Source organism: Monodelphis domestica, chromosome 5 (genome assembly GCF_027887165.1).
Source record: "Monodelphis domestica isolate mMonDom1 chromosome 5, mMonDom1.pri, whole genome shotgun sequence".
Taxonomy (NCBI): Eukaryota; Metazoa; Chordata; class Mammalia; order Didelphimorphia; family Didelphidae; genus Monodelphis; species Monodelphis domestica.
Genome location: NC_077231.1, coordinates 108,359,216 through 108,374,167, shown reverse-complemented (window position 1 = coordinate 108,374,167; position 14,952 = coordinate 108,359,216). Strand labels below are relative to the sequence as shown.

Sequence of the window (14,952 nt, the reverse complement as noted above, 5' to 3'; positions counted from 1 at the left end):
ACTGCCAAAATGGAAAAGATATTTTTGAGGGGGGGAGAAACTTCTTTTTTCCCCTGGCTGCTAACTCTTGCCCAGGGAAGGCAGATGAGTAGTATTGATAGCTTTTGGAGTTGTCTGCTCCTCTCTGGCCAAATTCTTACCTTTTCTCTTTTTCACTTTCTTTTTTTTATTACAGTGAACTTAATAATTATTAACAAACATTTTTGTGAGAGAGAGAGAGAGAATTCTAGAAGTAGGCAGCTAAGTGATAAGTAAATAGAGAGTGCCTGACCTGATCAGGAAGACTTGAGTTTAAATCTGACCTCAAGATACTACCTGCTATGAGACAAGTCATTTACCCCTCTTTGTCTTGGGTACCTCATCTGTAAAATGAACTGGAGAAGGAAATGGGAAACTGTTCCAGGGTCTTTGCCAAGGAAACTCCAAGTAGGATCATGACAGGTTAGACACAAAAATGACTGAACCTCAATGAAAATAAGAAATTGAATTTTATGTTTCTAAATTCTATGCTGCTTTTTTCTTTTAAAGAAGTATTGTATATGAAATTTAATAAAGTAGTAACAAAACTACCCTATTTCCTATTTTCTTTTTTTCTGGGCATTGAAAAATGTGCTATAGATGCTTTCTTTCCCTATCTATCACTTTCCAATAGCCTGTCACCATCATTCTCCAATTTTAGGGACTTATACAGTAAAAACATGATAGTTATAAAATATTCCAGCTTATACAAAAGTCATAAGAACTCCAAAAGGCAGAAGGCAGTCAAGGACCTGGTGAAGCTGGCTGAGACTCCCAAGTCTCCAAAGCCAAGAATTTCTTAGTTTATAATATATATAAGCTTTTATTTGAATCCTTGATACCTAAAGATTTTAATGGGAAACTATCAAAATACTGAAATTGTAAAAATATTCAGGGATTAATTGGTAAGGACATTTTAATAATTGGTTTGTTATCAGAGCCACGTCTCACAATAAACAAAAACCAATTGAGAAAGGAGTAACATTTCTAAAAGTTTTCTATGGACAAGATATAGTTATAATTTTATAGAGGGAAAGGGAAAGGAAAAAATGTATACATCAAAAAATGGATAGCAAAAAGTAAATGAACCATCCAATCAACAAAGGCTGGCCCTAAAGCTAATGTTTCAAGCCAGAATTTTGAAAATAGTGCAGGAACTGACTGGATAGTGCCAAGGCTGTAGCTGAGATGTCACTTTTGAGCTAGAAATTCTTAAATCACTGACCTGATCCTAAGTTTCCTATCTGAGCTAAATTCTCCAAGCTCCAGCCTGTTAGGTGACCTGTGCTTTCTGTCAGAATATCTGCTCTACTCAAATTCTCTCAGGACACTGGTTATGTAATGGTGACTTTGGGAAAACTCTTCCCTATTATGTTTGGGAGTTAATCACTTCTTAATGTGACATCTGTTGTGAAAGGGAAAATATTCAAGCTAATTCTTCTTGGCAACAGAATATTTGCAATCCTGTGTGAAATATAATGTTAGATTGGATCAGGTTAGGTTGGAACTCATCAATCTACCAGAACTAAGAGCAGACAGAGTCCTCCCTGCCCCCCAAAAGGTTACAAGGCAATCAATCAGATTTCCAAGTTCCTAAGTATTTGGAAATGTACTATTTTGGAGTTGTTTTTGAGAGGAGGCATCAGATCAGGGACAGACTTATTTCCTGGATTATTATACTTGAGCCTGCTATCATTAATTGTATTCATGAAAATATAACCTTATAAATATTTGTCACCCATTTTCCATTTCCTGATTCTAATTTAAGGAGATTTCACTCTTACCAGTATGTAGTGTAGCCAGAAGAGCCCCAGATTTGTAGACAGAAGACTTGAGTTCAGTCTTAGCCTTGATGCTTACTACCTATATGACCTTTCATAAGTCACTTAGTCTCTCTGTGCCTTACCTTAATTTCAAAATAAGAAGTCTGGACCATGTAGTGGTGCTGATTTTGATGATGACGAAAAGGGATTTAATGCTCCTTTATATACATGATCTTAATGTATCTTCATAATAAGCCTTTGCGGAAAGTACTATTATTTTCCCCATTACTCTTGTTTCCAGACCTGGCTCTCAATCCACTTGGCCACCTTGTTGTCCCTCTAACTTCAAGTCTATCCACTAAGCTTGCTGCCTCTCCATAGATAATGTTTAAGGTCTTAAACATTTTTTTAATTTAAAAAAAAACAACAACCTTTAGAATTAATACTAAGTATTGATTCCAAGGCAGAAGAGAGGCAAGGGCTTGGCAATTGGGGTTAACTGGCTTGCCCAGAGTCACACAGCTAGGAAGTATCTGAGATCAGATTTGAACCCAGAAGCTCCTTGATTGACACCTGGTGCACTTATTCCTTGTGCCACCTGGCTGCTCTGATCTAATCTCTTTCAGCAATAAATTTTATGATGTCCTGTACTTTCAGGTCTTTGATTTTGAACTCACAAAAGAAGAAATGGATGCCATCCTGAGCCTGAATAGGAATTTTCGATTGGCTGGATTAGCTTTGTAAGTTTAGCCTCCTCCCTTCTGCTTCCAACAGTGCATGTTCTGTTAATGATAATCACTGGGGATGATTGCTTATAGCAGGAAGGAGGGGGAAGGAGGGTATTCAAAGTTTCATTGCCACAATATAAGCCATTTCAATGATGATCAGCTTTGAAATGCTTCAAATGTGGTGACAGACCTTACCCCAGATTGATTCCACAGTACCTATAGTCTTGATTCTAAGATGGAAAATAAAGGTTTAAAGAAAAAAAAAAGAATCAATACTATATATTGCTTCTAAAGCAGAAAAGTGGTAAAGGCCAGGAATTGGGAGTTAAGGGACTTGCCCAGAGTCACCCAGCTTGAAAGTGTCTGAGGTCATATTTGAACCCAGGACCTCCCATCTTTAGGTCTGACTCTCAATCGACTGAGCCACCCAGCTGCCCCATCCACTGTTTTATTTTAGCCAATCAGAAGCAAATTTCTTCTGAGGTTTCTAAGTGTCTGAACTGTTATCCTCACCTGTGACATTCCCCTCGCCCCTTTTTCATTGCATGACTGGTTATTACACAGATGTTGGGAATGCTTTTCATCCTCTCCTTGGTGTCTTAGAACCCCTGTCTCTCTTCAAGGCTCAGTTCATGCTTGCCTCCTCAAAAAGACCTTTCCGGATTCTCCCAGGTGTTGATCCCCCCTCGCTCAAATGTCTGTACTTTGTATGTACTTCTCTCTGGGCATGGCGTACCATTCTAGTACAGTTAACATGAGTGGAAAGTGCTGTATTTTCCCTCAGGGACAGACATTCTCCCCTCCTTTGGAACCTCAGTACCTTTGGCACCTGATCCACATTAAATGAATGCTTATTTATTGATTTTCCAAAAGTTCTCCCTCCTGTTATCTAAAAGGGCATCTCAGAAATGCACAAGCAGGAAATGTGCAACCATATTTTATTTTGCCAGTGTAGATAAGGCATGAGGTGGGGTTAAACACATATTTATAGTTGTTGAAATGCTATGAGCTCTTGTCCCGCTGAAAAGTTAGGTGTTTTAGAGTAGACCCAAAACTTGATTCCTTCAGGTTCTACTTTGGTCTTTTGGAACTGTCATGAGGGGTAGCAGTGGTTGGATAGCATAGGCACACTCTTCTCATAGTCCAAAATATCCTATTCTGGGGAAGCAAAATGGCATTGCAATGCAGCTGCTAGTTCCATCTGGAGTCAAGAATTAGGGAATTCACCCTAACCCGATCAGCAATCATGCTTTGGTGGTGGATGCCATGACTGTGTCAGGATCTGATAAAACGGTAGGTGTATACTATTCTGTCTCCTGATCAAAGCTGTTCTGGTCACTTAGCCTTTCTCAATGCTGGAATCAAGGCAGAGAGCCATGGTAGAGCTGGAACATTTTGTCTAGAACATGAGGATCAAGTAAGAACTTCATTTACATCTGGAACAGACAAAGGGACCAAACAAGGTTGAGAATTTGGGTCCAATGCCCCCATGAATGGAGTGAGTTTTGGAGATGTAATTCACCTTTTTTGGCACAAAATACAATATTGGTACACGGGAAGATCAGAAGTGGATGGAGTTCAGTTTACTATATCCAAAAGCTCAATCAGAGTCTCATGATGTAGTATCTGATTTCTGGGGACATCTTCTTTGGCTGCCATCTTTTTAGTCCATCTGGAGCCAGAGGCTTGTCTTCCCAGTGAATAAAATGATATGTGCAGACACCCTTGGGGAAGGGAAGAGTAAGCTGAGGAATTATAGGCGTAGAATTGTCCAGGGGTCACCAAACCCTGTGGGAAATCTGTCTTTAACTGTGATGAAGCAGTAAAAGTCGCAAAGAATTTGTATTTATGTGACCAATCCCTTATCCTATTAAGGTACCTTTTTGTCATAAGGAATGGAATGTTATGGTTATACCTCACACTGTCTCCGCTATATCTACTACCCAGTAGTCCCTTATCTCTTAGTACACAAGTCAAAGGTGAGTAAAAGCACCAGGTCTGGAGTCCAGAGGTCTGGGGTTCAAATGTGGCCTCAGATACTTCCTAGCTGTGCAAATCTGGGCAAGGCACTTAACCCCAATTGCCTAGCTCTTGCTATTGTTTTTTTTGATGCTAGGACAGAAGGAAAGGGGTTTTTTAAGCTTCCTGATGGTAAAATTATTCCTGTTAACTTTTAACTGTTGGAGACATACTCTACCTAACATTTTATTATCACAGAAGTAAGTTTCACAAAATAATGACTAATTATAAGCAGGCTCCTCTGTACCATTATTCAGCTGATTGCCAGTGTTAGAGTGCTGCTTTTATGGAACTGGTTCTCCTGGTAGCATCGCTATGGTGGTTCTGCAGAACCAATTAATGATGACAGTGCCGACAAAACACATTGCTTGGGTTGAGTGTGACAGTCAATAATTTTAAAAAGTCTGCTAAGTTGTGCCTTCTTCACCAAACCATCTATACCTTCCTTTGTGCACTGCCAAATGGTCTTGAAAAATTATTTTCTTATAATGATTAGGGTTAACTAAAATGATTGAGGCAATGGGTGGGAACGAAAAATAACTGCTTGAATACATGGGTAGAGGGGGATATGATTGGGGATGTAGACTCTAAATGAACATCCTAGTGCAAATACTAAATGGATTCTGATCAAGGACACATGTAATACCCAATGAAATTGTGCGACGGCTATGGGAGGGGAGGGAGGAATAGAAAATGATTTTTGTAACCAAGGAATAATGTTCGAAATAGACCAAATTAAAAAATAAGTTTTTTTTAAAAAGAGGCAATGGGTGGGAGTAGAAACACAGAAGAAAAATGACTGCTTGATCACATGGTTCGATGGGGACATGATTGGGGATGTAGACTCTAAGTGATCACCCTAGTGCAATTATCAATAATATGGAAATGGGTCTTGATCAGTGACTCATGTAACAGCCAGTGGAATTGGGAATTGGCTATGGGAGGGAGGGTGTAAAGAGAGGAGGGAAAGAACATGAATCATGTAACCATGGAAAAATTCTCTTAAGTAAAATTTTTTAAAAAGAAGTAATGGGGCTTCTTGTAGCTAGAGACAAATACCAGTTTCAGGTTTTTGAGGGTAAAATCATTTAACCCCTCAGGAGCCTAGGGCAGAAGGGAAGGCAAACTAGGGCTCCGATAACCAAAAATGGCCTCTCGTCTTTTTTTTTTTTAACCCTTACCTTCTGTCTCAGAATCAATACAAAATATTGTAGCTGACATATCTGAAGCCAGATTTAAACCCAGAACTTCCCATCTCTAAGTCTGTCCCCTAAGCCCAATTACACTAATTAATGATTATCTAATTATTTTTTGGTAATTAGTTACCTAAAATTAATCTAATTGCCTCCTCCCCTCTATTTTTGCTTGACCTGAATCAGCAAAGTTTTACATTTTTACATTTCTAAATTAAAAAAAAAAAACTTACCTTCTGTTTTAGTGCTAATTGTAACACAGAAGGGCAAAGGCTAGGCTGTGGGAATTAAGTGATTTGCCTAAATCCACAACTAGGAAGTTTCTGGTCCTCTGAATTGTTTTTAAAAACAGGCAAGAGACCTCTATTCCCAGCAGCTTTCTGAGACTAAATCCCAGAGAAGATGCTCAGTAGAGGGGATTTCCTCATCTGGGAGTTCCCTATTTCAGTGAAATCTAGCTTGGTCTGGATCCTGCCCTTTCCCCCCCTTCCTGCTATACCTATGTTATTAAGTTTCTGGATAAAGTGTATTCCTGTACATTCCACTAAGTGGAGCTAAGATTAACTTTACACCATCAGGAAGGAACAATACACATAATTCAATTCAAATGTTTATTTATCCAATTTCTAACAAGATCTTCCTTTCTTTTTGCAGTTCTAAAAATCACAAAGACTATCCTTTCAACATTGAATACTGAGGAGGGTCTTGCCTGGACTTTCTGCTCTACCCCTCTCAGCAGAGTGAAAAGACAGAAATCTTAATCTCTAGAAAACATTCTGTAACTGCCCCAATCCCAGAAGGACTTTTGTGATTACCCCATAATGTGTAGTGGAACAGCTTTGGTTGAGTGTCATTTGTTCTACCAGCACCACGGGCCAAACTTGCCATTTTCTGCAAAGCCTCGAGGATGATCTACGTGACTGAAGATGGAATATTGAGAGATTCTAGAACACTGACTGATAAATTGCTAATGTCAGCCTGTGTGCTGAAATTTACTTTATCCAGTTAATTCAATGTGTAGAAATGTATTACTGTAAGTTAATGGTAAATGAAATAAAGAGGGTGCGATTTTACTGGAGTGTTTGGATGGCAGTATTTCCTCAGACTCAAATACGTGTTTTGCAAGTTTTGTTAATTGGGGAATTTCTCAACTGAAAGGGACTTGGCTCTCCAGCAATTGTTTTTCCCATCAGAAAGTCCTCAGACTATAAAGAGGTCAAATCAAGGGAATGAATCAAACTGACCAGGCCTGGTCAAGCATAGAGAATATCTGAACAATTTTGGGGATTCTAACCACACTTCTTGTAAGCAAAATTATACCAGAGGGCCAGGAGAAAGAATTCTTTTATGAACTGCAAAAACAAATTTATAAATTGCAAAATAATAAGTCTGGGCTATAATCAGGAAGACCTGATCTCAGCTAAGTTCCTAGCTGTGTAACCCTGGCTTATTTACCTCAGTTTCTTCTCCTGTAAAAATGAGCTGGAGAAGGAAATTGCAAACTATTCCAGTATCATCTTAGGCCAGAAAATTTGTCTGTTCATTTATTTTTGAGAGTTGGTAAAACTGATTAATTCAGAATGCTGGGATAGTATGACTCCTACCTGCATGAAAACAAATACTAATACTTTGCTCACATATATACTCATGTCTGAAATGCTATAGTACTCACATATAAACAACTGGTTGTTTTTTAAAGTTCATATTTCCTAGTGCTTTTCCTTTAGAAAAATAATTGCACACCTGAATGAAGCAACCCCAATAGTTCACTGATAATGACAAGCTTTCTAGTAGCCACAGAATTCCCTAGTATAACATGAAATTCTCTGGAGGCTATATTTTTAGTTTATAAATATTATATTAAAATAAGTATTATTAATATTATACTATAGTAATTATATATGATATAATATATTAATTATTAAAATAAAAATCACTATAATCTAAACAATCCAAACAGAGGTCACTGAACAGATGTCATAGAATTTGCAGATGGGTGAGAAGTCTGCATGGCCATTAGAGAGCTGGAATATGCTTGAGCTGAATTCATGCTTCTAAGAGAAAGAACCAGAGCAAAAGCCCAAGAAAAACAAAATCAGCAACTGGGCAAGAACTTGGTTGGCCAAGAAAGGGCTGATAGCAATGCAAGCCAATATCTCTCTCTGCTGATGTCATCACATAGTCCCTCCTCAGGACATCCCAAGAGGCTACTTATTGAACAACAGCTACAGAGGAAATGAATTCGAGAGACTTCTCTTAGGAAGTGAGATGTCTTTCTAGATGCCAAGTCCCTCTAACACATTGCCATATTTCCCTCCAACATGGTAGCTCCCTAGATGATTGACTATTTCACCACCCAAGTCATTTCTTGTTTGCAGAAAATCAAGGAGAAGTTGACCCACCTAGCAGTTTTTACATCTAGACAAAAGAAGAGAGGACCCAGCCTATGTTCTTTATGGGGATACATTGACCCTAGATATTGATTTGGTATTGGTATTAACCAACGGCTAATGATAATGGCTGTGAGCAGGTTCTTGGGTTGAGCTAGATCCAGAGTTTTATAGTTGATAAAGATGACTGATTCTAAGCAGTTGAAAGAATCCTGCTCAGACTATATATATAACTATTTATTATAAGTATAAAAATTTAAGAAAGGGAGAGAAAAAGGAAAAACAGGCAGGAAAGCATTTCTTATTGATATGTAAGTACCTTAATTTAATGAGCTCTATCCAAAACCAGCCCCAAATTTTCTGGCTTGTGAGAGCCTGCTTCTTCCTTGAGTCAATGCTGAACTCTATATATTCTTATCTTTCTAAACTATTCTAAAATTATTTACAAGTAATCTCTTTTCTTCTCTCCAGCTTAAGAGAAATCAGCTCCCGACAGGTTCCAGCAGATAGCTTACTCCAGGCCTGCTGGCCTCCTTCCCTCTTTAATGTTACACAGAGAAATCTCAGCCAATCTCTCTTCAAACCAATGATATAATCCACCAATTTTCCAATACTTTCCACATTCTTCTCAATTGTCACCAACTTCTCTCAGGATTTTCCAAGGAAAAACCAAAACACCTCCAACCTCTTAAGTATCACAACACACAGAGAGACAGTTATTTTTCCTCAGACCCTTAGAGCTCTTGGAAAATCTCTTAATCTTCATGGAAATTCTAGCTGCCTCAAATTATCCTGTCTGCAACCTTTCTCTAAACTGGAGACCTTATATACAACCTTGCTAATTAACCCAATTTCCTAATTCTTTTTTTAATTTTAAACCCTTACCTTCTGTCTTGGAATCAAGAAATAGGAGGGCAAGGTAAGAGGATAAGGAGGGCCTTTTAGGATAAGATAAGGGAGAAATTTTTAGAAGGGAATTAATAATATTGAGAAATAAAAGGTCAGGGTAGAGGGATACTTTTGGAACAGCTGATAGAATGAGAACTAGAAAGAAAGAGGGAAGGGATGAAGGGTAGGGGGATCCTTCAAATGGTGGGTTGATTTAGAACTAGGAGTGCAAGGGGAGAAGATAAGGGATTGATTCTTAGAAGGGTTGTTGATTGGAGAGGTAATGGTCAGAAGAAATTGGACCTCTGAGTGGATAGGGCAAAAGGAGAGGGACAGAAGGAAAAGCAGTGAGGTAAAATAGAATGGAGGGAAATTCACAACTAATAATTATAACTTTTAGTGTGAATGGTATGAATTCACCATGGAAACCAACAGCAGAATGGATTCAAAACCCAAACCCAACAATATGTTGTTTCCAAGAAATATGCTTTAAAATGAGACTCACATAAAGTCAAAATAAAAGGCTGGAGCAAAATATACCATGATATACAGCTGATACAAAGAAAGCAAGGTTAGCAGTCATGATCTCTGACAAAGAACTACAATAGATCTAATCATAGGAGGTAAACAGAAAAATTATACTGGGTTAAAAGATACCATAGATAATGAAGTCTTATCTATGTTATAGCATCCAAATTTTAAAGAAAAAGCTAAATGAGTTACAGGTAGAAGTAGAAAATAAAATTATATCATTGGGAGATTTCAATTTCCACTCTCAGGACTTGATAATAATAAAGTCAACGAGAAGTCAAGGAGATAACTAGAATCTTAGATAAGTTAATTATGAAAGGAAGTGAAAATTGAATGGGAATAAAAAGGAATATACTTTCTTCTAAGTAGAACATGGTATCTTTATAAAAATTGAGCTTACATTAAGGCTGTAGAAAAGCAAAAATATTAAGTGTATTTTTTTCAAACCATAATGCCATCTCCCCCTTGGAATGACAGGGATTCTATTCTCCTGGAGTCTTGTTCCTCATCAGCTACACTCACTGATGTGTGTTCCCTTCTCATTTCTCCTGAAGCTGCAGCCTGAGATATAGCAGTGTCAGCTTGCTTGAGCCTTTGAAGTCTTTCTCTTGTTCTTTGTCAACCTCTGAGCTGTGGATGGGTGGAAATCTCAAGAGTTGAGATCAGCTATTCCCAGGCCTCACTGCCTATTCATTCTACCAGTATCTGCCACTGGGATGTAGGCTTCCATGTCAAGCTGTCAAGGTGAGGCTGCCTGCCCTGCCCTCAGGGCTCTGGGGTGTTTGCCATTTAAGTATCAGTCAAGTGAGATGGAGGCCAGGGAAGTCAGAGACCTTCCTTCTAAGTTGTCCTTGGCTGTTCTGCTTTACTCCTAACTCCTATCTATTTTTGTGTCTCTTAGCATTGATCCTGTTGCTGTTGTTTTTTATAATTTGTGGGGGAATTTGGAGAGTGAGGTAGTCTCATGCCGTATTCTGCCATCTTCCCCAAATCCCCTGGAATTTCCTTTAACAGATCAATTTTTTTTAACTCTAACCTTCCAACTTAGAATCAATACTATGTATTGGTTCCAAGGCAGAAGAATGGTAAGGGCTAGGTAACAGGGATTAAATGAAGTGCCCAGGTTTGAAAAAAAATTTGAACCCAAGATCTCCTGTCTCTAGATCTGGCTCTCAATTCATTGAGCCTCCTAGCTTCCCCCTTCAACAGATTGATTATTTCTGTCTTTACTCTGCCCTCTGGTTTGAGTAGATCTGAGCACTCTACTTGGAATTTAGTATCTAGTATTGCACTGACCTCTGTTCTTAGAATTTGGCCCTGAATCTTTGGCTATGAGGTTCAGAGAGATGAATTTTCAGGGCTATCTATAACAACTTAGAGATTATTCAGATCTCTTCCACTTCAGTCTTGGCTATTCTGACCGGAGCTCAGTAGCATGGCAGTAGTTCTTCTTGTTGTACCTCCCCAGAATTTTTAAGGTCTGCATACTAGGGATCAGACAGACCCTCCATTCTTGATGAACCCAGGCCCACTACACTACAGTTGCCCCATCTCCATGGGCAACTTCTGGCTTTCCTTGGGGAGGAGGGAGTGCATGCTTTTCTTGTCTCTGGGCTGCTAGATGACTTTTTCTGCAAGGTTCATCAAGAATGGAGAGTCTGTCTGATGCCTAGTATGCAGACCTTAAAAAATCTGTTGAAGGGGGGAGGTAGGAGGCCAGGTCAGAGACAGGAGGTCCTGGATTCAAATTTGAATTCACGCATTTCCTAGATATGTGAACCTACACACATATCCTTCCCTCCTTCCTTCCTTCCTTCCCTCCCTCCTTCCAGGAAGTCCTCCAGACTTGACTCTTAATCCACTGAGCCATCTGCCCAGGGAGTTTAAATGATTTGCCCAAAATCACAAAAGGTAAGCATTCTCAAAAGCAAGAACTGAACTCTCTTCTCTAATTCCAGGAACATTGCTCTTTCCATTGTATTATTATCACAAAGATCCCAAAGCCTAGTTCTGGAAGCAGAGATACTTGTTCCTCACCAATCATCATGTTGAAATATCTGAAAAGGAAGGAGTTTTTCTAACATGTATTAGACATGGCACTTTTCCTATTGAAAATAAAGCTGGGATGCCATCTTTGGAGCTGCTACTTTATCTCAATGTAGATGGAAATTGGGAAGATTGTAGCATCCTATTCCTATCTCCAAGCCTCTTGAAGCTTTAGTCAGCTGCATAAATTATACTTTTATAAATCTCAATTTATTCATTTATAAAATGATGGGATTTGGCTAAATGATATATCTAAGGATATGTCTGGCTTGCATCCTCTAATTCTATGGCTTTGCAGTTAGGAAATGTCAACTAATTTGGACAATTTATTTTAATGTAATTTAAGGAAGCAAATGTGTTGAAGAATCATTTAATATATTTTGAAACAAATCTAAATTGTGGCAAGGGGTTCTTTGGAGTGCCTTTCAATTATACTGTGCAGCTGATTGTATATACTACCTATGCATAAAGCTGGCCCTAATGATGATGTACAGGAGTCTTCTAATTCAATAGTAATAGAATCCATGTTGAAGAGGAAGGGAATATATTTTCCTAACTCAAATTTTGTCTGGTCCTTTCCTCTCACCAGTTGTTTCCTTTTTAGCTATCAGGGTTCTGAGATCACTGGCTGCCAGGGTTCCATTTCTGGGAAGTCTAAAAGAGGAGGGCTCAGAAAGTTTTGTTAAGGAACCATTTTGTACTTAGTACCTCATAAGGCAAGTTGCCACACTAACTTATCTTTAAGATACACAACTCAAAGGAACCACTAAACACGGAAGGCAAATCGCCCAGGTGAACAACCACAGAGAGTTCTCACCTATCCTTTTCTCTTTGCTTTTGAAGGATATTATATATTGTATATATAATATATCATATTATATGGATTAATTTAAGAGCAGTAATTTAGAGACGAGGACCTTCCTTGCTTTTATAGGTGGTGCAATTTCAGCCTTGGAATGAGAGTGAATCTGAAGTGTCTCAACCAGCACAGGTTGTGAAACTGGGAGATTAGAATGATGTCCTTGCCCTCCACAGAAATCAGGAGGTTAGGGCTCTTTGGGGAATAATGAGGCAGATGGAGCATTTCTTGTTGAATAATAAGAGAAATCGAAGATATGCTATCAGAATAAGGATACTCACACAAAGAGATTAAAAGTGGCTGTAGCAGCTAAGTGATATGTAGTTTTATAGGTATCCCACAATCCCATAAAGATGTATATAGTCTAGAGCCTGATAGAGCAGCTTGTATCAGGAAGGGTCTTATCAAGTTTGGGAAATCATTGTAGGTTTCATAAAAACTGTTTTTTTTTTTAAACCCTTACCTTCCATCTTAGAATCAATACTGGGTATTGATCCAAGGCAGAAGAGTAGCAAGTGCTAGGCAATGGGAGTTAAGTGACTTGCATAGGGTCACACAGCTGCAAAGGGTCTGAGGCCAGCTTTGAACCCAGGACATCTTTTCTCTAGGCCTGGTTCTCCATCCATTGAGTTATCTAGCTGCTCCCTCATAAAGATTTTTTCTTCCTTTTTTCCAATTTTTAAAATTTTTTTACAGTTTCATATAGAAATAATTTTTACTTTTAAACAATTTTTGAATTTTAAAATTCGGATTTTCCCTCTCCCTACCCTGATGTGGTAAATAGTTTTAAGTAGGTTATACCCATACTTTAATACATATTTTGAAATTGCTTATATCAGTTAGTGTTATGGGCAGGAAGGATAGCCTTGGGGTTCGGGAAGAATGCCTTTTGCAAGCATGCAATGACTCCAAAACTTAGCTTAAAAACAAAAAGAGATTTATTAATTTAGAGAGTAATGTTGAGAGTGGCCAGGAGGATAGCAAGGTGGAACAGCAAGATGGGGAGCAGTTCCTGGGAGGACAGCATGAAAGGAAAGGCTGTTCCTCCATGGGGACAGCATGGATGGAGAGGCTGTTCCCTCCCCCCCCCCACACACACACACATACATCAGTTCTGGGGCTTATATACTCTTTAGACGCTAGGTCCTGGTGTGGACCTGACTGGTATGTTAGTCCTTCAGGCATTTGGTGGGGTGAGGTGGTCATCTGACTGGGGTCTGCCTGGAGGCATAAAGATTCATTTCTTTGTCCACCTTAAATCTAGAGAACAAAAGAGGGTAAACATCTCAGGACCCTAGGGGAGTCATTGGGTGTTTCTAGGTTAAGAGTCACAAGGATGCAAAGGCAAGGAGGTTTCCCTGGTAATAGTTGGCCAGGGTTTCTGGGGTACAGTGCCCATGTCATTAGGATAGAAGACACATATTGCACATACATTAGATATCTCATTAAGGAAATATAGTGGAAGATGGGATGCTTTGACCAGACTTCAACAGTTCCTTCTTTTGCTGTGGATAGCATTTTCATTATGAGTCCCTTGTGTTTGTCTTGGATTGTTCTCTTTGTTCTGCTCAGTGCACTTTGTATCATTTCATATATGTATTGTGATAAAGGATGAAAAGGTTTGCAATTTGCAAAACTGTTGCAAAAACAGAAATGCAAATCTTAGGGAATAATTGACAGTAGCATGTGACCAAGGGTCACATGGGAGCCTGAGCCTTGGGATCTGGAAAGATTCTATGCCCAACAGTTTGTCTTCTCAGTGTCTGCTCTCCTGGAAGACCTTGAAGAGGATTTTGCCTGTGATCAATGGAGGAAGGAGTTTTTCTGGAGCTGGCTTGTGACAGCATCAGTCTGGACTTACTTGGACATCTAACAACATCAGATCCTGTCTCTATTTGATTTGGACTCCTGGTGTGAGATTGGGATATTTGGGAAGTTAAGGTTTTAGATTAGTAACATAGTTTACATAGTTTAGTTAGTTATAATCTTTTAAATTAAGTATAACTATATTCCTAAACCCTTATTCCTTTCCTACCCTTCCCAAACAATAAAGCTGAATTTATTTATGTTTTCCTCTTGTTTTTTTCCTTACCCCAAATCCTACCTTAACAGTTTTTACAAGTTTTTCTGAACTCTTCCTGTTCATTGTTCCTCATGGGACAATAGCATTCCATAATAAGCATATATTACAACTTATCCATCCATTGTTTGCCACGTCAAAAAGAACTGTTAAAAATATTTTGGTATAGGTAGACTCTTTTCCTTGATTTCCTAAGCATATAGACCCAGTAGCGGTATTACTGAGTCAAAGGTTATGCATTGTTTTGTGGCCCTTTGAGCCTGGTTCCATATTGCTCTCCAGAATGATTGTATCACTTCACAGTTCTACCAACAGTGTATTAGTGTCCCAAATTTCCCACATCCCCTTACAACACTGATAGTTTCCCATTTTTGTCATATTAACCAATTTGATAGATGTGATGTGGTACTGAGTTGTTTTAATTTGCTTTTCTCTAC

At 38.7% G+C, this 14,952-nt stretch overlaps 1 protein-coding gene across 1 annotated transcript in view; it reads left to right on the top strand.

Moving 5' to 3' along the window:
* Nucleotides 1-6,794, top strand: part of AKR1E2 (aldo-keto reductase family 1 member E2) — a 42,866-nt gene extending 36,072 nt beyond the window's left edge. The window contains exons 9-10 of the mRNA XM_001366836.3: nt 2,439-2,521; nt 6,376-6,794. Coding sequence (XP_001366873.1) covers nt 2,439-2,521; nt 6,376-6,418 — 126 coding nt within the window. The 3' untranslated portion in view covers nt 6,419-6,794. The remainder of the gene's footprint in view (nt 1-2,438; nt 2,522-6,375) is intronic.
* Nucleotides 6,795-14,952: the final 8,158 nt, after the last annotated feature.